The sequence below is a fragment of the Narcine bancroftii genome, chromosome 11 (genome assembly GCF_036971445.1).
Source record: "Narcine bancroftii isolate sNarBan1 chromosome 11, sNarBan1.hap1, whole genome shotgun sequence".
In the NCBI taxonomy this organism is placed as follows: Eukaryota; Metazoa; Chordata; class Chondrichthyes; order Torpediniformes; family Narcinidae; genus Narcine; species Narcine bancroftii.
Window position 1 is genome coordinate 70,449,033 of NC_091479.1, and position 27,596 is coordinate 70,476,628.

At 39.3% G+C, this 27,596-nt stretch overlaps 1 protein-coding gene across 7 annotated transcripts in view; it reads left to right on the forward strand.

Annotated features, from left to right (window-relative positions):
- LOC138745878 (ataxin-7-like protein 1) overlaps nt 1–27,596 on the forward strand; it is a 192,210-nt gene that overhangs the window by 33,685 nt on the left and 130,929 nt on the right. For all 7 annotated transcript variants that reach the window (XM_069903336.1, XM_069903335.1, XM_069903337.1 and 4 more), the window contains one exon: nt 10,016–10,120. In XM_069903336.1, the coding sequence (XP_069759437.1) occupies nt 10,018–10,120 (103 nt within the window). In that variant the 5' untranslated portion in view covers nt 10,016–10,017. The remainder of the gene's footprint in view (nt 1–10,015; nt 10,121–27,596) is intronic.

Sequence of the window (27,596 nt, forward strand, 5' to 3'; positions counted from 1 at the left end):
TGAATCATTATTCATTTCAAGAATTTTTTTTATCTGTTTTCTCATAAAGTCGCATAATTCTTTTTTCTTCAGTCATGTGTTTAACCTCCATCTATAGCCTATCTTTTGTTGTTCTTCCAACAAAATTGACAAAATTAAAGGTGAATGATCCAATAGAACCCACACTTGATACTCAACCTTTGGCACCTTAAATTAAAATTGAGCAGAAATTAAAAAGATATCTATTTGTGAATATGTTTTATGAAGTAAAGAGTAAAAAGAATAGTCTCTTTCACTTGGATGAATTCTTCTCCATATATCCACTAACCCCATGTCTTTCATTAAATCTAATGCTATTTCAGCTACTTTATTTTTCATAATTTTATCTCCTGATCTATCTAATTTGGGGTTTAAAGTAAAATTAAAATCTCCACCTAATATAATTTTTCCCTTAGCATTTGATAATTGCATAAAAATATCTTGTACACATTTACCATCATCTACATTCATTAAGGTCCATTGTTCCAAATAAATCTGACATTTTACCATAACATATCTTTCTACTGCATCTACAATTGTGTCCAATATTTTCACTGATAAATATTTATCAATTTTGCTGTACCTTTAACTTTTGAATTAAATGAAGATGCTATTACAGTTCCTACCCAATCTCTTTTTAATTTTCCATGTTCTTTTTCTGTTAAATCTGTTTCTTGTAAAAAAACAATATCTATTTTTGCCTTTTTCATATATACTAATAATGTTTTCTGCTTTCTTAATATTTTTGATATATTTAGGTGTATTGAGAAAAGGAAAAGAAAGAAAAAGATAGACCCCCTCACCCCCACCAAAGGTGTACATTATTAATGATACATCCTTAAAACCTTGATCTATATGAGTTGCAGTCGAAATCACAACAGCACTCATGACTCTATAGAAGCTAGTCCTTCACTCCCAACTAACTCTCGAAATACTGTACTGTCTCTTGTTGTATTAAAACTATACAGTCTTTTCCAATTACAAATTTTTACTTATTTATAATGTTTCAGGTTAAAAACTTTCCTCCCTAATATTCTCTCTCAAATTTTTTTAATTTACTTTTTTCCTCTCTATATTATCAGCTATAATCATTCTGCATCATCTCTCATTTCAGACATAACTGACTTCAATGAATCTGCAAACACCTTTGCCTCATTAGGTTCTGCAAAAAAAAAAATCTGTTTTTCTCCTTCCGGAACCAAAACTTTCAATACTGCTGGATACCTTAGTACAAAAGCGTAACCTTTCTTCCATAACATTTTTAACAGCATTGAATTATTTTTTTTCAGCAAATCAAAACTTGTATCAGTGTAAAAGTAGATCTTATTTCCAATATAAATTAATGGTAATTGTCTTTCCTTTGGTTGTTTTGCTGCCAGTTCCAAGATCTTTTCTCTCACAATTTGACCAATATTGGAAGTGGATTTTGATCTGGCTGCAGTTTTGGTCATAATGCTTTATAAGCTCTTTCGATCTCAATGTCTCCAAGATCTTTTCTCTCACAATTTGACCAATATTGGAAGTGGATTTTGATCTGGCTGCAGTTTTGGTCATAATGCTTTATAAGCTCTTTCGATCTCAATGTCTCCTTGAAATTCATATACCCCCGAAGATTGCGGAATCCAACGTTGCAAAAACTTCTTCATGTCTGACCTTCATCGCCTTCTTTAAGCCCTACAATTTTTATATTGTTTCATCTTCTAAAATGTTCCAGAATGTCAATTTTTTGAGTTAGTTGATCTTTTGTTGTGGCCACTTCAGCTGGAAATTTTTTTTCATCTGTTCTTTAACATTTTGAATTTCAATTAATTTCCTTACTTCAAATTTCTTATCCACTCGCAGCATCTTTTTCCACCTTCTTTGTAAAATTCCTATTTTCAACTATTCTCTCATTACACTTTTTAACTTCTACTGTTAATTGCACCAAATATTGTGGAACATTTTCCATGTGTTTCTTCATTTCAGCTGTAGATTTATGTCTCTTTAATTTTTCTGACTTTTTAACCATAGTTCCTTGTTCTAGTTGTAATTCCCATTCTTCTTGGTCTTCATCCTGATCACTGGAGCTAGAGGCTTCTTGGGTTTTTTTAAAAATGGCTTCCGTTTTATTTTTGTGCTCTGCGCATGCGTGAGGAGTTGCCCATGCACAGAGTCACTTCTTCTCCTGTGGCAGGCAGCCATTGTCAGGGGAGACCTTGAACAGCAGCTCCAGGTTTTTCTCCGCGGTCTCCTACCTTCCGGATAGTTCCAGGATCCTTTTTCAAGGTAGGCCTTTTTATCTGTCTCTTTTTCTTGTTCAATTTCTTGTGAAGTTATAGTTTCTTTATCTTGAACTGTTACTAGATCTTCCAACAACTTTTCCTTTTTTTTTTGACTACTTCAACCTTTTTTAAAAAACCTTTTTGGAGTGAGAAGGGATTCACAGTCTAACTTCATGTCATCACGTTGCACGCCCTCGTAAATTACTCTTCTTAAGAGATAGAATCTGAGGGCAGTTGAAGAGAATGTGGGGAGAATAAAATGGATTCATTTTGGATGAATGTAAAAAAAATTGTGGAAGATGATTGGCATAGACAGTGGTTTGAAGGGCCTGTTCTATATCGTATTTCTCTTTGATTTTGTGCGAGAGCGTGACTGTCTTGATGCTCCTCCATCTTCCACCCTACGGAAAGCTGTGTTAATCCAAAATTCCACTTCCTTTCTCTTGCTTCTTGTCTTGTTTGTTGTCCACATTTGTTCCTGCTCTGACAAAGCCTGAATTCTAAAATCCTCATTCTCGTGGCTGTGGCTTTATCCCTTTTGATTTCCTGAAGGTCTATTTCCCAGATATCCTTGAAAGATCTTCACAACATTTTCAAACCATTGACTGTCTCCTTTCAAAGCCCTGGAATGACATCCGGCCAAGTACCTGGCCCTCCATCTTTTTCCCCTCTTTTGAAGATATTCCTTAAATTTTACTTTTTTGGTCAAATTTTTTTTTCATTTTACCTAATACTTTTTTGTGTGATTCAGTAAACATTTTATCAAAATTTGCTCCAGATTGGAGGTATTTCATTATGTTTGTGGCTCAAGTATTTACCATTGATTATCTGGCAGTGTCTACTTGAGATTTTTAGCAGCAATAATAATGGAGATCAGATTATCTTCAAAACAGTTAAATGCCAGTAGGTGAAAAAATTCTGTATTTCTCAGAGCTATTTTACAGTAGAATTTGAGGTGGAGGTGTGATACATTTCTTTGCTGCCAACGTCCACTTTTCTGACAATTATTTAAGTCTGTTTTATCTTGTAAACTTTAAGACTTTGCTATTGGAAAATAATACCCAAATGTAAATAAACTGTGTAGGGGCACAAGCTTTGATTTTTTTTTAAATTGTGGGCACCTACAACCTATAAGACAAGTTTGGCTTTACCGTTACAACCTATAAGGCAAGTTTGACTTGGATTTATGGCAGGAATCAATGTCAGTATTAATGGATGGAGAGATAAATGACACAACCCAAATCATCAAATTTAACATCTGCATTTGGGATGCAACTTCTGTAAGAAAAGTGCAGTTTAAAAATAGCCATGGAGTCTCCCAGCCTTACTATGACATTATTGTTATAAAAACATTGAAAGCTACTGATATTTTTGGAGAAATGTAAACAAACCAATGTAATTAGGCTTTTTTTGCACCCATCTGGTAGAAAATACTGAAAAGTGAAATGCCATACATGATAAAAAAAATATTCCTAGGACGTCACCTTCCAAACCTGCAACGTCTACCAGTTTGAAGGACAAAGGCAGTGAAAGCATGGAGAATTTTTTTAAATTAAAAAAAAATTAGACATACAGCATGGTAACAAGCCATTTTGGCTTAAGAGTCCAGCCCCCTAATTTGCACCCCATTAACTTACATCCCCGGTACGTTTTGAATGGTGGGAATAGACCGGAGCCCCTGGAGAAAATCCACGTACACATGGGGAGAATGTACAAAGTTCTTACAGTTAGTGTGGGTGTCGAACCTTGATCTGGTCCTGATCGCTGGTGCTGTAAAGGCATTGCGCTAACTGCTACGCCAGCTGTGCCTCCTAAAGTTGCCCTCCAAGCCACGTACCATCTTGACTTGGATATGTATCGCTGTTCCTTCATTGTTGCAGGGTCAAACCCTAGAGCGCTATCCTTAACATTGTGGGTATACCCACACCTCAAGAACTCCAACAATTCAAGAAGGTAGTTCACCACCATCTACTCAAGCATAATTACAATGCCCAGCCTGAGAAACTCGCATTTTTGAAAACTGAAATCAAACACAAAATAAGGCCTACTTTGGAGAGAGAAACCGAGTTAATGAGCTTTCGCTGTATCTTGGAAATGTTATAGATCAGTGGTTCTCCACCTTATTTCATCCATAGACCATCTTAAATATTCCTTTCCTTAGTGTGGAGTGAACCCAAAAGTCTGCAGACGCTGTGATTATATAGTGAAAACTCATAATTGCTGGAGGAAGTCAGCAGGTCGTCCAACGTTCATAGGAAGTAAAGATAGATAACCGATATTTTGGGCCTGAGCAAAAAGATGTGAGCAAAAAGTAGGCAGGCGCCTGAATGAAAAGGCTGAGGAGAAGGGAAGAAAGGGCAGGGTGAGGAGCATAGACCATCTGGCAAAAGGTGATAATTGGATATGAATAGGAGGCCAGGAAAGGAAAGGTGAGAATTAAGTGGGGGAATGACTAGCTGGAGGAAAGGAGACAGAAGGAAAGGGAAAGACTGAGTCAAAGCTGGAGAAAATAAGATTGGGGAAGGGAAGAGATAGTTGAGGGAGGCTATTGGAAATAGGAAAAGTTGATATTAATGCCATTTGGTTGGAGGGTGCCCATTCACAATTTGAGGCGTCGTTCCTCCAATTTGTGGATGGCCTTAGTCTAGCAATGTATGAGGCCAATAGCAGACATGCTGGAGTAGGGTGGAGGAACAAAATGAATTCCCACTGGGAGATCCCCGCTATTGCGGCAGAAGGAGTGAAGATGCTGAACAAAGACTATGTCCAGTCTCTCCGATCTGGAGGTGCCCACAACTGGAGCAACGGATGCAGTAGATGACCTGTGCAGATTCACGAGTGATGCGTTGCTTCATTTGGAAGGACTATTAGGGTTATGATTATGGCTGAAAGGTGGTGAGGGAGGTGGTGTGGGCGCAAATTGAGGTTTTTCTGTGGTCACAGGAGTAGGTGCTGTGGGGGCAATGGGTGGGAACGGATGAGTGGATGAGGGAGCCATGGAGGTAGCAGTCCCTGCGGAAAGTGGAGAGGGGTTGTCTTAGCATGGATCACTGATGGGGACCAAGGGGCTGGCAAGTTCAATCCTCTTCCCAGACCACTGGGATTTTTGTTTTGTTTTGGAGGCAGCAGTTCATTCTTTTTGGCATCTAATTTACAACTTTGTTTTACATATTTAACTGCTGATAACATCAGTGATGTTTATGTTTTGCCCTTTATCATTCTCCCTGAATCCAATGTGTGTTCTCATTAAACCTGTATTTTTATATAAATACAAACATTAAAGTAACTTCCTTCTTGGTGTCTCCTGGATCACCGCAGTGTGCAGCAGGAAACAGTGCAGCACGGCACCTCAGGTGCTGATGACAAGAACTACAGACACTGATGGGGAGGACCCCACGTCCATCATCACTATGACTGCAATGCTCATGTTTTCAACCTTGTACCAAGTTGTGCTCCCAACTTTGCCACCACCTCACTGTGGTCCACCAAAAACAAAGGTGCAGACCACAGGTTCCAAGACAAGACACTGCAGAGAGAGTGGTGAGGGGAGAAGACAAAGACTGTCAGGATGAAAGGTAGAAGAAATTAATGACAGAGAGATAAAAGAAGATGTTGAAGGAAGTAATGAATAACAAAAAATTGATTTGATGGTCGTTTATTATCATCTGACTGTACATTTAACCAGACAAAATGGTGTTTCTTCACACACACACACACCCTGTGGAAGAACCCATTTCCCAAACTGGCAATCCTGATTTTGATGCTTCTGTACTTCTTGATGGTAGTAGGTCAGAGATGCTGTGTGCTGGATAAAAAGAGCCCTAGTTAAGCAGCACCTCATTTGAATGCTATTAATGGAGGAAAAAGAGACCCCAGTAATCTTCTTGGGGTTTTCATGATCCTCTTTATTGACTTCTGGTCCGATGCTTTACAGCTACCATATCAGACAATGATGCAGCCAAACAGGACACCGTCAATTGCACTCCTGTAAAATGTCAAGATGGGTGCCGGTAATCTTTCCCCTCCTCAACCACCTGAAGAAATATAGGCACTGCTGTGTTTTCCTGACGGATGAGGAGGTGTTATGGATCCATGAAAAGTTGGCTCTGTTGTGCACCCGAAGGAACCTTGTGCCTTTCACTCCACTCTGCTCCCGCACCATTTTGCATGTCTCCCAAGGTTCTCTCTAAGCTGCGGCTGTGCTGAGCGTGATTTCAAATCAAACTAAAATTGCTACTTGCCTTCATGTTCATGTAAATGAATAAAGCAGAATGTTTGGCAGACATTAAAAGAAGGAGAAAAAAACAATCTGCCTCAGATTTAAAATGCAGTAGCTGGAAATGATTATGGCTTGAAATTGTTGAACTCATTCCTTGAATCTAGATGGTTCAGTGAAGTCAGAGGGGTCAAAGTGGGAGTGGGAAGGAGAAGGCAACGGGCAAGCGGAAATTTGGGGTTGTATTTGCAGACTGAATGGACAAGTAGGCAAAGCTACATCATGAGTTGCTTTGAAGTCAGGAATAATTGTTTTAATTAATATTTAAAATCATAATGGTTGTAAATACAATGGTGTTACCATATGTTTCTCCCTGTGTCCATTGAGAAAAATATGTTAGTTTTGGTTTGTTTTTATTCCTCTTTGAATCAGTGGGGAAAAAAAACAGAGTGTAGATATCTTAAATTAAATCAGTGGTTTCTGATTGCTTTTAAAATTGTTAATCTCATAATCCAAGTAATGCCTGAGATACAATATTTTGCTTGGAGTTGAATGCAATACTACAGACCACAGATATCACTGGTGCTGGTATGTTGATGAATTCAGTTGCTTCTCATTGAAGTTTGAGGTTTATATTAAATTGATTTCACAAATAAATGACCATAGCCGACCCTTGAGAGTCAGTCATTGACTTTTGAATAAAGCTGAGTTTTTTGTAATCTGAATGTTGTGGGTGGAGAATGGAGAGCGTGGAGTGTTGATTGATGACAGGACATGACAACAACCTTCTTCATGTTAATGTTTGCCTGAAATAGTAGAGAGGAAGAAAATCATGTGTTTAAAAGAGCTCTGGGCAAAATTCCAGTCCATCAATCCTGTGTTGATAGAGACTCCTCTAAAACACGGTAGTTGTGATTAGGATGGGATCTGGCAAGTGGGAGGTGGACGTGCTCCTTCTGCCTTGATGCCTGGCATCTGTTGACCTCCAGTGAATAAGCCCAATGTCATCCTGAGAATTCCTTCTTCACTGAGCAATCAAGAGCCTGGGATTCCCATGCTTGGTGGGGGGGAATTGCACTTTTTCAGAGAGAATGTGGGCGTATCCTTGAAACTTTTCATCCATTCACCTGTTAATTTCTTGCTGGATGGAGCTTGGAATCCTTTAATATGTTTTAGGAGAGCGGTATTGGGCATATGAATCCACAGACTTGGATCACAGATGTTGGACATAAAGCTGACGTTGGCTTGATTAAGCTACCAATGAATTTGGAGGATTTTGCAGAGGTAGCATTGGTGGTATCTCTTCCTTGTTTTGAGCTGGCTGCTGTAGGTAGTCCATGTGTCAGGGGCAGGGATCACTCTTTGTTAGACCATGAGCTTTATGGTTTGTGATTTTGATATTCAGATGCTTTTTTCCTTCAGTTTGCCAAAGGCTTTTTTGGCGCCATGAAGAGAAAGGTTAATGTCATGCTTGATAGCTGTAAAGCATCAGACCAGAAGTCAATACAGAGGATCATGAAAACCCAAGAAGATTACTGGGGGTCTCTTTTTCCTCCATTAATGGCATTCAAATGAGGTGCTGCTTAACTAGGGCTCTTTTTATCCAGCACACAGCATCTCTGACCCTCTACCATCAATGAAGGATTGACTGGTGGCTGTCAAGTTGAAGGAAGTGGACATGGGTTTTTGGTGGGGGGGGGGGGTCTCATCCTTTATGGTTAGAGGATAGAACATGAGTAGGTTGCGAGAGGACTTCAGCTTTGGTGTGAAGTTGCAAGAGGACTTTAGCGAAAGGCCCACCTTGCCTTTTGAATATACAGTATACCCTCCGAGCAGGTGTCTATCTGTAGTGCTACTCGATGACTAAAGTTGGGTATTCTTGGTTCTGGAGTGGTGACGGAGATTGAACAGTTGTCTGATTGTCCTGTAGATAGCCTAATGCAGCAGGAAGCTTTTGGAGATCTGGTGCAATGAGGCAGCAAGAAAAATTGAGAAATTTTGGGGGATAATGCAGCCTTGCTCGACACCAGATTGGGTTTACTCCCAGGAATGTTGCAAATGGATGGTCGCTGAAACAGAGTGGATGCTTGGCAAAAATGTGGACTTTGTAATCCCTATTTCTTTCAGATCTTGAAATCTGGAATTTCCTGCACTAAGTACCTTTAACTGGTCAATTCCATGGCCTTCGACCCTTGTTTAAAACTTCAATTTTCATTTTCTATCTTTTAAAACTATACCTCTAGTTAAGCATTTCTAATTTATAATTATGAGCTGCTGTGCAACAAGTTTAATCCAAAGATGTCCAAAAGATACCACAAAGGAATTGTGCCATTCATTGAGGTTGGGGGGGAGGGGGGTGGTGGGGTGGTATTAGACAGATTTGTGGAAAGGACTGGAGAAGATTGGATTGAAGGATAGGCAACATGGTGGAAGACCCCAATAATGAGGGCAGAATTAATGCACTGGAGGTGCAATAATGAGTGGTGAGTAAACCAAAAGTTGGACACGACTTTAGTTACTGCATTTAGACCATTTTCGGAATCTTCTATGTTTGCAAGCTAGAGTGAGAGGATTTGAAAATCTTGGAGCAGAGAAGGAAATCATGGTCATAATAAAAAGGATATTGAGTGTAAAGCACATCTTAAGGCTGAAATTGGGTTTGATCTTGATTTTATTAATTTGGTGCTAACTTGTGTTGAATTTTTCCTCTTTGTGCTGTTGGTTTTGGGATGGGAAAAATTGGAACATTTTACTTGGTTGAGTGTAATTTCATGCTTCAGGTTATACTTGGAGAACTAGATTTAGATCGCCTAAATTCATTTCAATTATATTTGTCATTTGGCCCAGTTTCAGCTGGGTTCAAAGTGGGAGGACTTTGTGCGAACCCAATCTACTATTTGTAAAACAGAAACATTTACATTGTTCATTTTTACTTCTACTGTAACCACTCTTTCTTGCGAGGTACCTCAAATTCCCAAATAACCTTTAAGTTGGGCCATCTATCTTTGGAAAGAAGCAAATGACAATACACAGAATCTTGTTGATTTTAAAAAAAACTAAAGTTCTTTTTGCAGGAAGGCCTTTTTCTTTTCTGCACGTTGAGTGGGTTTTATACTCCATCTGACATTATTTGAAATAAAAAGATATATGGTATTCAAATAAAAATTATTCCCATAATACTAATGAACTCAAAGTTGTCAGCAATGATGGGAAGGAAAATCCAACAGAGGACAGTGTGTTCTGGATGCCAACAAATACTGTACAGCCTGGGGGAATAGCTCAATTGGTATTGCATTATGCTTTGGTGCCTCTTTTCTCTCTGACCATACTTTGCTATCTTTAAATCTGTCAAACATGGTTCCACAATACCTTTAGTTACCATTGTGCATATTAGACACTGAATGCTTTGCAAAACATTTTAGATCAAAAGGCCATTTGAATGTGTCTTCCACTGTGCATGCTCAATATTTTTGCAATGTACAACTCTGCAGCACAATGACACAGATTCTTTCTGTTACAGATATGCACTTGTTTGGCCACTGTCCAGCTCATGATGAATTTTACCTAGTTGTGTGCAGTCACTGCAACCAGGTAGTCAAGCCACAAGCTTTCAATGGGCACTGCGGTAAGCTACAGAATAGTTCTATGCAAATGGTCTTTGCAGAGGTACATCTTGCTGGTAGTTCCCAGCATAATCTAGACACAATGTGTATGATGAGCTGAGTAACATTTTGGGTCTATTTGAATTCATATTTTTGCCCACTTTCTTGCTTGTACTGCATCTGAACAAAAATAATGAAAGTTCTTATCTTTGATCTCAATTAGGCTAAATTATTGCAATGCTGCAACAAAGAAGATTGAATGATCTAATAATATTTTGTTCTAAAAAAGTAATTAGTTATTCATATTTTATTTAGTTTTACTTGAAATGAGAAAATGTGAAAGAAAGCATTACCAGTTGATAATATAGAATAGTTATAAACCGTGGATGATGTTTTTCTGATTGGAACAACATTTTCCTAAATATTTTTACCTGGGAGCTTGATTTATTAGCAGTGTTTTCATGTGAAATGAGTGCTTTGAATAAATAAATGCATTTAGCCTGTTTTTAAAAAAAAATAAAATAACAGGTGAGTAACATGGTCGCGTTGTACCTTTCTAGATGTTATTAAATCACTGTTCTGAAAGGATTATTTGGTGCATTTGTATGCTTATTATAGAACAATGAATCTGATCCAATGCTTGCGTGTCACACCGTGACCAACTGTTTTCTGGGTTCATTGCTGTGGCCACTAGAGGTCTCACTTGTCAACCAGACAATCATGGCTGTTTGTCCCAAAGAGAAAATGGAGGTAATTAGTAACGGTTTCCATAGCATCATTTCCAAAATAGAAAGTTTTTTGAGATCAGGGAATAAACAGAAGTGCCTTCTTTGTATATTGGAGAATGAAAACTTACTAATCTTCTAATATTTTGGAATATACCCACATATTTTCCAAAACTTCCCTGACTTAAATTTTATGAGGACATTCGATCCCTTCTCTGAAGTTGTACGAATGAGACTTATCCATTAGTTCAAAACCAAGCAAGCTTTACTTTTGTCAGAAACTTGGAAACACTTGCAGGGGTAAAGTTAATTTTTGATGCTAAACGTTTAAGTAATTTGAGGCTTACAAACTCCCAGTTGAAGAACATTTGGATTACATATGCACTATACTTTATTTGGATCGTATCTGCTTGTCTCGCAAGGGAATAATTTGCATAATATTTAGTTTTGTGCTCATTTGAATGATTGAAATTTTAGTATGATTTTTGATGTACAATCATTTGCATAACTTGGATTTAATATGTAATTAGGATGCTAAATGTTATGATATCCTTTATTGTAAAGGGTTTGTACAGAATTGTTAGTGCATTGAAGGAGGCTTTTCAGCCCAAGGGATTTGTGAAAACAGTTAGTAAGTTCCATTCATCTACTTTTGTTCCAGAATACTGGAAATTTATACAGCATAAGTTTACGGAAGACTTGCTGTGCTGTGCAAGGCTGTGATGAACTTTCAAAGCGTGTATAGTTCTTGTCTCTGCAGCTAAGAAAGGATAAAATTACTTTGAAAGCAGTGAAGTGCAGATTTATTGGATTGATTCTTGCAATCAAATCGTAGAACCTTGCAGCACAGAAGCAGGCCCATTGGCTCACCACATCCAGGCTGCCAATCAAATGTCCGCAATCAAATGTGCTAGTTTCCAGCACTTAGTCTGTAGCCTACTCTAGCTTGGCGATTCACTGCCATCCAGACAGTTCTCGAATGTTATGAGAATATCTTTCTCCACCACATTCAGGTAGCTCATTCCAAATTGTAACCACCTGCTTGGTGAAAAAAGTGTTCTTTAGATTCCTTCTTATCTTCTTGCTTCTTATCTTAAATGTATGCCTTTGGGTATCTCTGCCATGTGGAAAAGTTTCTAACTATCTTCCCTATCTATGCCTTTTATAATTTTATGTGCCTCCATCAGATCCTACCCCTCAGTCTCCTTCACTCCAAGGAAAGCCAATGCAGTTTATCTGTTTCTCCTCATTGAAAAGTTGTACCCAAGGTAACTTCCTGGTGAATCTCCTCTGCACCCTCACCGTGCAGTCTCATCCCTTCTATGACATGATGACTAGAAGTGCACCCAATATTTCAGCTTCAATATTTAGAAGGTGTGGTTAGACCACACAGAGAATTGTGCTTGGTTTTGGCCAGCTTGTTATGGGAAGAAATGGAAGCTTTGAAGAGGACGTAGAGGAGATTTACCAGGATGCTGCCTAAATTGGAGAGCTTGTTTTTATGATCAAAGGTTGAGCGAGCCACTTTGGAGCAACAGAGGACAAGATGCAACTTAACAGGGATGTATAAGATAAGAGTAGAAAGCAACCATCTTTTTCCCAGGATGGCAATGGCTAATACTAGAGGACATCCGTTTAAGGTGAGTGTAGGAAAATTTAGGGGAGACATCAGAGGTAGATTTTTACACAGAGATTGGTAGTGGAGGCTAATACAATAAGGATGTTTTAAAAGAAAATCTTTAGGATTAGCAAATGGATGTAAGAAAATTGTGGGTGCTGGGCTGTGAGGTAGGGAAGTATTAGTTTCATTGTGGAGTAGGTTTATAATGGTCATCGTAACGTCATGGGTAAAGTGGCCCATACTGTGCTGTACTATTGTTCTTTGTTCAATATTGTGACCAAAGTTGTTCCAAAATGTCTTTGCTCCAGTAGTATGCCCCAACTAACCAAGGAAATCATCCTGCATTCCTTCAACTCCCAAAATCTCTGTGCCGCTACCTTTGAGAATCTTTGGATTGGTACCCCGAGGTTCCTTTGTTCCTTCCTTAGCTTCTTTCATTCAAGGTGTATGTTGTACCATTATTACACCAACCAAAATGCATCACCTTGTATTCACAGATTAAAGTCAGTCGGTTAATTATTTTCTAATTTACCATCTGAGGCACAATGTGGTTTTGTAGATTAACACAGCAGCCATCTCAGACTAACAGTGCCCTATGAATGATAGCAATACAGCTGAATCAATTACTTGTGTAACTTCTTACTGACTGTGCAAGAAATAGTTGGTTAAGAGACAAAAAATCAATTTGTTTTTAAAAAGCAGGAATGCCTGAAATGTCTGGGAACCTTGATATTAATGAGAAGAAAGAAAAAAAGAGGAAAACATTAGTCTAAAAAAAGTGCTGAATAAATAGATGGGAGATTCCAGTAAATGCCAGGGTTCATCTTCTCAAATTCTGTGGATTAAGTGTTCTGTTGATTGGAGAGTGGTAAATTTAATACCACATTTTAAAAACTGAGAAATATCGGCAAGTTGAGTTAGTGGGCAAATACATACAGATGCAATATAACTGGGTTAATGGGTGAAAACTGAATTGAAATGCGATTAGTTAGCAAATGTTGATCCAAAGGGGGATTTGACTGTCTTTATGCACTAATCACTGAAGGTAAATAATCAAGAGCAAAAACAATTGAAAGCAAAGTTTCACAGTGGCATACATACATACATAGAGCACTGTACCAGGCCAATTCAGCCCTACGAGTCCGTGCCGCCCAATTTATACCCCATTAAACTATACCCCTGTATGTTTTTGAAGAGTGGGAGGAAACCAGAGTCCCTGGAAAAAACTCACCCAGACATGGGGAGAGCGTACAAACTCCTTACAGACAGCGTGGGATTCGAACCCAGGTCCGGCCTTGATCACTGGTGCTGTAAAGACATTGTGCTAACTGCTACGCCAACCGCACCACCCTTCATTGCCAGAAGTTTTGAATACAGGAGCAAGAATGTCATGCTACAATAGGGGTTTGGTTAGACTACACCTGTGCAGTTTTGGTCATCTCACTCCAGGAAGACCATGTTTACTACCAAACTTTCACCAAACTGATTGGTGGTACTGTCATGTGTAGAGAGATGGGGTTGGCCTGCCTCCACCAGATCTCATTGAAATCTACAAAATCGGACATGGCTTAACAGACTGTATGCAAGGAGGATGCTTTTCCTGGTTGAAGCCTCCAGAATTGGGGGTCACAATCTCAAGAAATGGGGTAAAGTATATAGAATTGAGATGAGAAATGTCTTCACTCAGCAAACCTGTAAAATTGTTTACACAGAACATTGAGATAGCCAAAGGCCAAATATATGGAGAGACATTTAATTTAATTTTTAATTTTAATTTTATATGTACAACGTGGTAATAGGCCATTTTGGCCCACGAGTCCGTGCCACCCAATTAAACTACACCCCGGTATGTTTCAAACAGTGGGATGAAACTGGAGCCCCCAGAGAAAACCCACACAGACACAGGGAGAACATACAAACTCCTTACAGACAGCGCGGATTCAAAGCCCAGTCCCAATCGCTGGCGCTGTAAAGGCGTTGTGCCAACTGTTGCGCCAACCTTACTGACCCTGGACACAAAAAGTCAATGAAGGGTCAAGGGGTGAATGTGAATACGATTTTTAGATAGAGGATCACCTATTAAATAGCAGAACAAGCTTGAAGGACTGAATTGCCAACTTGTTTATTTTATTCCCTTCTGCACTGAAATGCTAATCATGGACACAAGCTTGGAATACATTTCCACTTCAGTATTATTCTTGTGTGGCAATTTAAGTTGGTCATGCACTTAGAATGAGATTCAAGTGCATAACCTTTTGACTCAGGATGTCCAATTGTTACCAGATCAACCATCTCAAACTTGTGTGGACCTTTGATCTCTTTGAGGCCAGTGACAGTTGAAGTACTTGTAAAGTATTCTCATCACTTTTTTTGGAGTTGGTCAAAATCTTGGCACGCAAGTAACATTTTCTGCCAAACTGGTAATTCTGGAATGGTCTAAGTAGCTCAGGGCCTGTGGAAAATATAGAAAATTAAAATAATCACTTAAAGAGGAGAATACCAGTGGCTCATGACCATATCTTGCCTCAGGAAAAGTTGTTACATATTTGTGCAAAGAAGCTGCGAACACACTACTCCGCTTGGTATTCCATGACTCTCGTGCTTGGTCTGAAGGAATGCCAGCAGTAGAGTGAATCCTGTTCGATTAAGTAACTTTAAACTGGGCTATTTCTTTCCATGGATGCTGCTTGACCCACTGAGTCTTTCACTCTGTGGATGTGACCTGACTTGTGGTGTCCATCCGGCTTCTCTTTGTTCACTCGAGATTCCAACATCTGCAGTTTTTGTTTCTCTTATATTGGGTCGAACTCCAGGGGAGTGGATAATAGCTGGATGCCTTTTACCATTCCTTTTTTTTATGACCTTTCTTTCTTTAACATCATCACCCTTCCAAGAATAACAAAGCCCACTTTGAATTTTGATAACCAACCAGTGCATGGATTGATGGTCATCCAGGCAGTGAACAGACCCATCCTATTTTGAGTTCTTGTCTTCAATATCCAGCTTGACTAAATGTGTGTAATTTTATTCAAAAAATATTCTATATTTCATGAAAAAAAATGGAATAATTGGTGCAACTTGCCATTATTTAGAAAATAAGTATATTTTATTGATATTTCAGCCAGCATGAAGTTATACAGAATTTGTGAATAGAGTATTTGTGTATTTTCTGGATGAATGCATTTGGTCTCCAACAATGGAAATGCTCGCTCATTCTTCACAAAATTTTAACCATACTTCCATCAAAGCACACGAGTTGATGCCTTTGGCAGAGTAATTTACTTTGTAAATATGAACAATATAAATAACCCTGCAACATGTGCAATCAGTGACAGACAAATACGCTCTGTTCTGCTCTCAAATGTTTGCGTAGTATTTACCTGCAAATATTAAGGAGATCTCTCACAAAATCTCTGATTATTTATCATTTTGCCATTGCAAAGGTTTAATGAAGTAACAATGTACCTGTAGGTATCTTGAGCAATTTCAGTTCTTAAATATAAATAATGTCACAAGCATCAAGTTTAGCTTACTGGAGTTCTTTGAGGGAAAACCTGTGAATGTGGACAGCACAGCTTGAACAAATTATTAACAGATTTCAAGAATTCAGAAACTTTGTTGCAGTTGAATTTGGGAATTGAGTGTTTATTTGGTTCTGATTGATTTTGTAATTTTCTGAATTTTTGGAACAGGCCAAATTGATTACTGAAGTGTTTCTCTTTCAGGCAGTTGAAACGATAACTGTTACAACGAATTATGTGCAAGCATTTCCTTCCAAATGGGGGGGGGAAAAAAACCGTCATTTAGTTCTTGCTTTAATTTAAAACATTTTAAACCGTTCCCCGCATTGTCTTTTGAGGATGTTCATTTTTGCTTAACAAAGTGGAGTTGTCATTTACCTATGACTGGTATGTGAATGAGGTTCTATGGCAAAGTTGGCTATTTCTTTGGAATTTGAATATTGCTTTTGTGGAAAAAGAAAATAAGATTCAAACCCATTGGTAAAGAAATTCTCAAAAATTCCCATTGCAGTAGATTGAGCCCCTTTGCAGAATCACCTTACATTGGCTTAATTGGCATTTTCCCCCTAAACAAAACGATGTGTGCCAGGAGAGTTGGAAGATTGTCATTGAAGTTAAGGTTCAGATGCAGTATTGTATTACCTGGCAAAGACTCTGTACTATATCAAATGAACAAAGAAAATCAGGAGGGATTCAGCAGGTCAGGCAGCCTTCATGGAGATAAACTGTCAGTCAATCCAATGGTTTGGGTCAGGGTGCTCTTTTGGGAATCCGGTGGGAAGTAAGATGTCAAGCAAACAGTAGTGGGGATGTGCAAGGAAAGGGCCACGAGGTAATGATATACTGGACAAATGAAGGTGGGAGAGGTGAAGTGGGGAGACAAGAAGGGAAGAAGACTACCCTTACCTGTCATCTTCATTTCACCTCTCCCACCTCCATTGGTCCAATCTCTCCAGCCTTCCCCCACCTCTTCTGCTTGCCATTTCCCCTTCCAACCTCAATCTTAAAAAAAAAAGATTTCCTTGATTGTCCATTTCTCTCTATGGATTTTGTCTGACCTGCTGAGCCCTTCAGTTTCTGCTTGCTCAAGATTCCAGCAGCTGCAGATGCTTTTGTTTTCATACTGTGCAAATTTTACTTTGTGGTTTTGTTTGATTTGCATCCTGTTGCAAGGGCATAACTGAGTGGATTTTTATAGGTCACCAACAAAGCAGTAGTAGGTAGTTATCATTTTCTGCACTTACTTGTGATTGAACTTGTAAAATAGTATTGCTTCAAAAGGTAAATTTTACAGCATGGCAAAAGGATTTATTGATTTTGTTTTTAACTTATTTGAATCATTTTTTGTGTTCTGTAATATTCTCTCTCGGACGTACTAAATGAGAAAAATCCCAATTCACAGATAATTTCACTTGCTTGTTGCACAAAACTCAGGGAAAAACTATCATAAATGCTTTTTTTTAAAAAAAAAGAAGCTGTGGTTCTTTTGAGGGTTTGCATAATTTAATTTATTAGTTGCAGTTGGAGATGAGCAGAGTTGTGTGACTGGTGGCTGCAGGTAAAGGTGGTGTGACCAAATCATGTAGGAAAAACTTCAATCCGATTTGGCTATGCTATGCAGCAAATCAGTGATTGTAAAACAATAATCTAATTTAATATTTCAGGCATTCCCATCATCAGAATTTCAATTGGATGGAGAAATTTACATTTTGTTCTTTGCCAGCGTCAAATTACAATGGGTGCCTCTTTGTCTCTCCCTCCTCATCCACACCACCCAGCCTTGCATGAAACCTGAAAAGATGTTTCACGGTTCCTGGAGCCCATGGCATTGATCAGTCCCAAACGCCTCATGCTGTCAGATACCCAATTTAGGCTAGAACAGCCTCAGGTGGCCAGCATATTTTCTGTCACAAAGATGTACAATGTTAATGGCCACCAAGACATTGGCCTCAATCGCAAGTACATTTTGATGCAGTGGATGGTGTCCAAGCCAGTCATTGTTCCACTTTATTCCTTCTTCTTTCTTTCTTCTTTGGCTTGGCTTCGCGTACGAAGATTTATGGAGGGGGTAAAAAGTCCACGTCAGCTGCAGGCTCGTTTGTGGCTGACAAGTCCGATGCGGGACAGGCAGACACGATTGCAGCGGTTGCAAGGGAAAATTGGTTGGTTGGGGTTGGGTGTTGGGTTTTTCCTCCTTTGCCTTTTGTCAGTGAGGTGGGCTCTGCGGTCTTCTTCAAAGGAGGTTGCTGCCCGCCAAACTGTGAGGCGCCAAGATGCACGGTTTGAGGCGTTATCAGCCCACTGGCGGTGGTCAATGTGGCAGGCACCAAGAGATTTCTTTAGGCAGTCCTTGTACCTTTTCTTTGGTGCACCTCTGTCACGGTGGCCAGTGGAGAGCTCGCCATATAACACGATCTTGGGAAGGCGATGGTCCTCCATTCTGGAGACGTGACCCATCCAGCGCAGCTGGATCTTCAGCAGCGTGGACTCGATGCTGTCGACCTCTGCCATCTCGAGTACTTCGACGTTAGGGGTGTAAGCGCTCCAATGGATGTTGAGGATGGAGCGGAGACAACGCTGGTGGAAGCGTTCTAGGAGCCGTAGGTGGTGCCGGTAGAGGACCCATGATTCGGAGCCGAACAGGAGTGTGGGTATGACAACGGCTCTGTATACGCTTATCTTTGTGAGGTTTTTCAGTTGGTTGTTTTTCCAGACTCTTTTGTGTAGTCTTCCAAAGGCGCTATTTGCCTTGGCGAGTCTGTTGTCTATCTCATTGTCGATCCTTGCATCTGATGAAATGGTGCAGCCGAGATAGGTAAACTGGTTGACCGTTTTGAGTTTTGTGTGCCCGATGGAGATGTGGGGGGGCTGGTAGTCATGGTGGGGAGCTGGCTGATGGAGGACCTCAGTTTTCTTCACTTTATTAATGTCACTCCAAATCACTCTCAAGGATGAATTGGAAATTTCTAGCCAACTTTATGATTTTGTTAGAATCCTGGCATCCTCTTGAATTGATAAACCACAATTATAAATAAATTTGTATGTTTCCATGGAGATTTTTGCTTATAGTCGTTGGTTTTCTTAAAATAAATGCTGAGGAAGTGTTTTTTCTTGGGATACAAACATTACTATGCATTATAACATGTTTAGTACTCTGGTTGTGGTAGAGATAAAGAGTCAATTGTCAGAAGATTATTACAGCAGCGAACACAAATACACTGGTTCCCTGCAGTTATACTCGTATATTTGAAATATATCTGTGTAGGAACGATATTTGTTTTGGTGTGAATGCCCAGCAACAAATAAATTCTGTGATCATGACATAAGATTTCTTGTCATGTACATATAAATGCACTAAAATTCCTATTTGCCACAGCCACACAGGTATATAAAATACACCAACTGCAATGATATAAATTAAACTGCCATCTATGCCAAGAAGGAAACAGAGATAAATATGAATAGATAGATAAAAAATCACAGTTTTAGCTAGTGCAAGAAAAAAAAGAGACATTTCAATAGTATAGACAGATCTTTTGGTGGTCCCAGAATAGTTTATGATTGGGGTTAGTTTACTATGGAATGTTCAGTAGCTTCCTTACACCTTGCCAAGCTCACAATGTTCATACAGCTAAATTGAGGATCACCAGTGAAGGATTAATTAAAATAAACTTCAAACAACTTGAGTACACGGGCACTTGTTAATCTGAGTACTGTCTACATAAAATAGCTATTTGAGAGAGAGAGAGCGGAAACACTGGATCAATTTTCGCACTTGCTCCATCATGGGCATGCTGCCAAACCAGATGTAGCTGATCATAATCCAAAGGCTTTAAAAGAGGCAAAAGTGGCACAATCTGTTTTAGCTTTGAAGAGGAATGTAAGAATTGTAGATTTTTCTGATTTATTGTCAGAGTACAGACATGACATCACATACAACCCTGAGGTTCCTTTTTCCTGCAGGCGGTGCAGAATTACTGCTAATTGATGGTGCAAACACAAACTGTACGTGTGTAAACATTTAATCAAACAAAGAATGCAAACAGATAATGAATGTAAACTCTGCAAATCAGAGAGATCAAAGGGAAAATAAAGTTCACACGTTAGAGTCCTTAAATGAGCCCCTGATTGAGTTTGTCATTGAAGAGTCTGATGGTGGAGGAAGGGGCAGCAGCTGTTGCTGAACCCGGTGGTGCGAGTCTTGTGGCACCTACACCTCTTTCTTGATGGCAACAGTGAGAACAGGGCGTGTGCTGGGTGGTGTGGGTCTTTGATGATTGCTGCTGCTCTCCGATGGCAGCGTTCCCTGTAGATGTACTCAATAGTGGGGAGAATTTTGCTTGTGATGTCCTTTTGGAGGGCTTTACACTCAGGGGTGTTGGTGTCCCCATACTAGACTGTGATCCAGCCAGTCAGTGCAATTTCCACCACACCTCTAGAAATTTGCCAGTGTTTCTGGTGTCGTACCAAACGTCTGGAAACTCCTGAGGAAGTAGAGCCACTAATGTGGTTTCCTCATGATGCCATTAGTGTGTTAGCTCGTTAGGTCCCAGAAACATCCTTTGAAATAGTGACTCCCAAGAACTTAAAATTGCTCACCCTCTTCACCTCTGACCCCCCCCCTCCCCCACAATGATATGTCGAATTGGCACTTCCAGGGTCTTTGTACGCTGAATCAGTGTCAATTTCTGACCTGAATTTAAGGTTTCAAAAGTATATCTGGCATATAAATCAATTTCCATTTTTTGTAATTTTTGAGGGTTTTTTGACTTGACTTGTACGCTGAAATATATGATAGTTAAATGTTGAATTTAGAGAATTGTTTGGCTAAAATGAAACTTCTAAAACCTTCCTGGGAGTCCACATAATGAAGGTCGCTCCTGGAGCCAGCACATTGAGGCAACTGTGAAGAAGGCACACCATTGCCTCTACTTTCTTTGAAGTCTGAGGAGACTGACATGACGTGGAATACTCTATTAAATTTCGACAAGTATAGTGTGCAAATTCTACTGACTGGTTGCGTCATTTCCTGGATTGGTAACTTGAGTTCCCAGGAATGCAGAAGGCTGTAGGAAGTGGCAAAATTAGCCAAGTCCATCACAAGCACTGATCTTCTGTCCATTGATGACATCTATGAGAGATGCTACCTCAAGAAGGCAGCCAATGTCATAAAGGATCCTGATCTCCTTGGTCACAGCTACTTGCTGCTATCTTTGGGCAAAAGGTGAGATACAGAAAAGCCAGCACTTCCAGGTTCACGAACAGTTTTTATTCAACTGTTATTAGGCTCTTGAATCTCCCTATACCAACTTGAACAAAAACTATTCCAGGATCACCCAAAGATCTTTCTGCAGTACAGAAATATCACTTTTTTCTTCCACTAACTAACTGTTTACTGATCTTTCCTTTTATATTTATTATCTCTTTTTCTGTCTTGAGGTAATTTAATCTATACTGTTGTCGTTAGTGCATCTTATGTACTTGTTTTGCTGCAATGGGTAAAATTTTCAGGGCATCTGCACATTGTTTATATACAGTAAAACCTTTGGTATCCAGCACCTATGGGGATTGGGAGATGCCGGATAAGTGAATTTTGCGGTTTCTTGAGATTGCACGTTACATGATTGGCTGCCAATTTAAAACTTTTGTCTTTTTACCTATTTATTTTCTGCTATTTCTTTGCTGGTTGCTTGAGGCTGCCGATTGCTTGAATTCCGGATAACAGGAATTTTTACTGTATATGATAATGAACTCCCATTAGATTTTTTTTCTTGTTGAATTGTTGATTATCTTTGCGGTTCTCAAAAAAAAAAAATTTTTTTAAATTGTCAATATATGTACAAATCAGCTACTGGATCAATCCCATTTAACAGGTCTGGTGGAAAGTTTTTCATGAAGCTTGAAACCCATTGTTTATCCTGAGAATCAACTTCTCTAATATCCCAGCATTTCGTTGTTCAGGTTGGCATTTCTTCATCTGGAATATATAGATCACTTTTCAGTCCTGTGTTGTGGTTTGAAAGGCACAGGGCTGTTGCACATAATTATAGACTGAGATCATTGTGCAAGCAGTTTCTCACAGAAGCTGACTTGTCATTCCTGAGTAAGTTGAATGCAAAGTGGTCAAAAGATATAATAGGCAGCCTTAGTCAATTTTTCAACTGAACTTAGACTTTGGACTAAAGGTGGCATCCATTACCGAGCCCCACCTACCTTCAATTCTCCAGTGGCTATGTAGGGGAATCTGCCTACTGAACCCGTGCCAAGATGGAGATCTTGCTCGCAGGTTTAACAGTTTGGAGACACACGAGAGTTTAACGATTCTGTTCATTTTGATGGAAAGCACTAGTAGTAAGGGGAAGTTTCAAATTATTGGGTAATTTACAGTTTTTAAATTAGTTAAGAACAATTTTATTTAATTGCTTTTCTGTCTATTTATTAAATTTTTAAAAAGGATTGTGTATTAGATATATTCACAAACATTATATAGTTTTTCAGTTTTGATAGCTTAAGCAGCTATCATGTCCTTTCTGTGTAGGCCCCATTTCTTGATATCATTTGCGATTGGATTATGCAGGGCTTTGCCATCCAAATTAATGCTGGCTTCAATGAGGAAAATGCTAATTGAAGGTCACTGCAGGGTAGGGGCAGACCTGGCAGGTAATGGAGTGGAAGCTTCATGCAGTGAAAGAAACATACCATCATCCCAGTCTCAAAGAAGGGCAGAGTGAGCTGACTCAATGATTCTCGCCCAATCTACTCTGTTGAAATGCTTTGAGAGGTTGTTGATGGCCAGAATTAACATGTACCCAAGTAGAGGTCTGGACCTACTGCAATTTGCCCATCATCACAGTCGCTCCACAGCAGATGCAGTATCACTGACTCTCCACTCAGCTCTGGATTACCTTGAAAAGAGCAACTCATACGTACGCTGCTCTTTGTAGACCATCACTCAGCCTTCAACACCTGTGCTGGTCAAGAAGTTCCAAACCTTCACCTTCTGCACCCCGTTCTGCAATTGGATCCTTGACTTACTCACAGTCAGTATGAATTGGAAACAGTGTCTCTACCTCACTGATCATCAACACAGGTGCACCTCAAGGATGCATGCTTAGCCCATTGCTCTATTCACTATCCACCCATGACTTTGTGGCCAGGCACAATTCCAATGCTATCTACAAATTTGCTGATGACACCACAGTTGTTGGCAGAATCACAAATGGCAATGAGGAAGCGTTCAGGAGGGAGGTAGATCAGCTTATTGAGTGATGTCACACCAACAACCTTGAGCTCAACATTAGCAAAACTAAGGAAATGATTGTGGACTTCAGGAGGAAGTCAGGAGAACATAATCCAGTTCTCATCGAGGGCTCAGTAGTGGAGATGGTCAAGAACTTCAAATTCCTGGGTGTCAACATTTCTGAGGATCTGTCCTGGAACCTCCATGTCAATGCAGTCACGAAGAAGACTTGTCAATGGCTATACTTTGTGAGGTGTTTGAGAAAATTTGGGATGTCACCGAAGACTCATGATATCCTTTATAGGTGGACCATGGAGAGCATTCTGACTGGTTGCATCACTGTCTGTTACGGAGGTGCCAACGCACCAGATTTGGTTTTGTAGCAAGTTATGTCATTTAGGCCATGCATAACTGTCAGGTATCCTTTGTTGTTTTTATTTTCTTCTTGAATCTCCACTTTGCCCAGGAGATGGCTTTTTGTAGGTTATACCTGCTCTTTGTGTAGTGTTCTAGATCTCCAGACTTAAATGCCTGTTATCTGACTCTTAGCAGGTTCCAGATTTCTTTGTTCATCCAGGACCTCTGGTTCAGTTTCTGACTTTGCTTTCATCGAACCATATAATGGTACCGTGCAGGAGAAGCCTATTTGGTCTATCAAGAATGCAGCAGCAGTTTCAAAGGATGATCTAATTTATTCCATTTTTAGTTCATCCTCTCCCCTTTGCTGACTTGTTCTTGTTGCCAAACATTTCGTATTGCATGTCTTCTCGCTGCCTGTGTATCTTTACCAACGTAAATGTATATTTTTAAGGCTTTAAATAACAATTTAAAAAATATTCTCCTATTGTTTGTTACTCATTAAAACCATCCCCTCTCTTCCTTTTTTTTAATAATTTTTTATTTTTCACACTGTAAACCATATCAACCAAAATATGTACAAACGTTTCTCATTAAATTTCCACAGTGGTCTTTTCTGCCCTTTCCCTCCCTCCCCTCTACCCATCCCCCTCCAAAACCCATAAATATTCAACATATACAATACAATAAAACCATAAAACAATATCTTCACACAAAGGAAAATAAACAAGAAAAATGTGTCACACTGAATCTAGTCGTTTTGTCTTATCATTTTCATTCTCATTTTAGGGGATGGAGGTCTTGGGCACACTCTCTCTCTGATATGTTCCATGTATAGTTCCCAAATTTGTTCAAACATTGTGACTTTATTTTTTAAATTATATGTTATTTTTTACAATGGAATACATTTATTCATTTCCATGGCCTCTCTTCCTTTTCAATGGCTGATTCATTTAGTTTGGAGTAACTCCTAATAGACATTGAGATTTACCACCTCTGCTGCCTGTTTTGACCCAGTTCATAATCAAATAACTGTTCCTCTCGCTCAGTGATTTGAAAAAACACCTCTTAAAAATCTTGCCGGTTATTCATTTAATTATGATTAAAAACAAAAATGCCATGGATGCTCAGGCAAAAAAAAACAACCTGCTAGAGGAACTCAGAGGGTCAAGGAGCATCATTGGGAGAAAAAGAATGGTTGATATTTCAAGTCCGAACCGTTTCATCAAGATTCAACGAAGGCTTTTGTCCAAAGTGTCAACCACTCTTTTTCTCTCACTGATGCTTCTCGAACCGCTGAGTTCCTCGAGCAGATTGTTTTTTGCTCCGTATTCCTGCATTTGCAATTTATTATGTGGATACTCAACAAATAAGGCAGTAACTGTAAAGACAGAAATTGAGTTAATGTTGGCATGATTGTTAATTTTGCATATCTACAGCCACCTGTTGTGCATGCCCGACATTTTCAGTTTCTAATTTGGATTGCCACCGCTTTTTTTTTCTAACCTTTTGTATCCCACACCATTATACTTTTAGTTTTAAAATTAGTTCTACGTTTTCTGTTGGATAGCTTCTTTAGTTATTTTTCTATTAAACAAAACCGTCAATCCCTGTAGATGGAGCTTTTTCTTGGTAAACAAAACAAAAATTGTGTAACTGTTCTAATTTATTCAGAATTTCCCTGTATTTGTTTCCTAAATAAACTAACACATCAGTGGGGGTTCGTTTAGGATGCTGACGTTAGACCAGGTACTGAGCGTGCAATCCTAGCAGAGAGCACATCATTCGTTTGCTGTATGGGCAAGAATCAGAGGTGACTGGCAGCACAGTGAGTTCGTTACTCTTGGTTCCTGGTGAATCTCAGTTTGGAGCAGTGAATCATTATGGAAAAATGTGGTCATGAGCAGCAAATGATTTGTTGGTTAGGTAAGAACACCACCCCCCCCCCCCCCCCCCCCAACCCCACCCCCCGACCTTGCCAGTGATATGGCGAATCGGTAGAATCATCGAGGAACTTTGGAGATTTTATTAGGTTAGGGCCCAGATATTTATTCAGGCTGGACCAGAAAATGTAATTTTACAGTCAGAGAAGAAAGTGTTCATTAGGAAATATAATTCCTGTAATATCAGTGATACTTTCTTCGCCTTGACTCCTTTTTACTGGTGGAAAAACACCCATACCTAATGTCAACAGTAGTGCAAAATGGAACATTTATCTGCAATGAGATTTTAAATGGAAGTTCTTCTTTAATCACAGTATAGCCAAGCTCTGCTAACCTTGTTTTTCCCAGACTGTGGAATTTGAAGGGCCAACTCTCAAATTGCATTTTTTCCCATTATTAAATCTGTGACCTATCGTAACGTTAAGTGTACCATGTCTCCTTGCTCTTGGAAGTCAGGTTCATGGGTATTATCACCTTGCCAGTATCCAGTTCATTTCAAGCAGCTGCGACTGATCTCTGCCACACCTCAGTTTGTTGCTCACAGTTCCATTCGGGAGATCACTCACTCGAGAGGAAAGATGATCTACTTTCCTTTCAACATGCAGGAACAGGTAGAGTGATCCCACATCTTAGCCAAAGTACAGAATACACTCATGATCCCTGGAAATCTCATGTTAGGAGTGCCTGCATCCTGAAGTGTCTCTGGGCTTCCTAATAGCACAAGTAATCTAAAAGCTGGAAATTTGAAATGAGCAAAAAATAAATTGGAAGAATATGCGCCTCTGGCATCATCAGAGGAGAATGTTAATGTCTCGTGTCAGTGACTTTCGATGACTGTTCTTCACAAGCTTGTCCAGTTCTCTCTGATTCACTGGAAGCATTCCTAGTCCCCTACCCCATCCCCTTTGATTATTACAACAACCATTTAATGGCAACAGTCTGCTAAAACGGGAAGGACATTGCTTGTATTGTGGGGTATATCACTTTAAGAACTGACTTCAGAGATTGTACCTGCTGTGGTAACTCACCACCTGTGGGAACATGTGTTGTATCTGCAGGGAGCATCACGCTGAAGTCCAACAATGCTGTTCTGTGAACCTCGCAATTAAAGCTTCTTTCAAGAGCACAAGGATAACTCACAGTGTGGTCATAATGCCATTAAAAAGTGAAATTTCTTGGTCTATATTCTAATATGAAGATTATTAGAAACTTTAATGGCATCATCGGGAGTGTATAATATCAATTAAATCCTTCAATTTCACTTGTATTTTAAGGCTGTGGTCACATCACTAAATTAGTTTTCAATCAAGTGTTTATCCAGTTTGCTTGAGAAGATCCGTTTTAAATAGGTTTCTACCACTCTGTCAAGTTACCTATGGTTCTCATTGCGTAAAGTGGCTTTTTTTCAGTCTTGGTTCTGAATCTTCAGCCCAACTACCCTATACCTTTGGATTAGTGATATTAGGCCACTAGAAACAATTTCCCCATTTGCCCTATTCAAAACCTTCATGATTTTAAATTCTTCATCATCTTCTTGTTTTCTCCATTCTTTGGAGAACAACCTCTGCTGTTCTAGCCTAGCCATGTTACCAAAGGCCATACCCTTCAAAATTTTGCTGCTCCCACACAAAACCAATCATGTCCTTGCCAGTGCGGATTCTGGGGCAGTTTTTACATCTCCGACTGCCGTACTTGCTTGGCAGAATATAACTATGATTCTACCCGACATGCTGCAAGATGCCAAGGCATTGTCATTGCAAACTATTATTGATTACTTCTTGAATTGATGAAATGGTGTCTACTGTGTATGAAACTCCATCACTGTCACAGTTGAAGTGCTGCCATTGAGAGGGAAAAGATGTGGATTTTTTTTGCATCCTGAATCATAATGGAATCCTGAAATAATCATTTGAATTAGTCTATGCACATGTGAATGACTTGAAAGCAATATATTCTACTGCTAACATAAATATGCTTATTTATCATTAAGGATCTAATATTTAATTTATCATGATATTTATATATTTTGGTGAAAAAAGACTGATATATCAGGCAAGAATTTCATGTTGTTTTAAATGGAAGCACTTAAAAT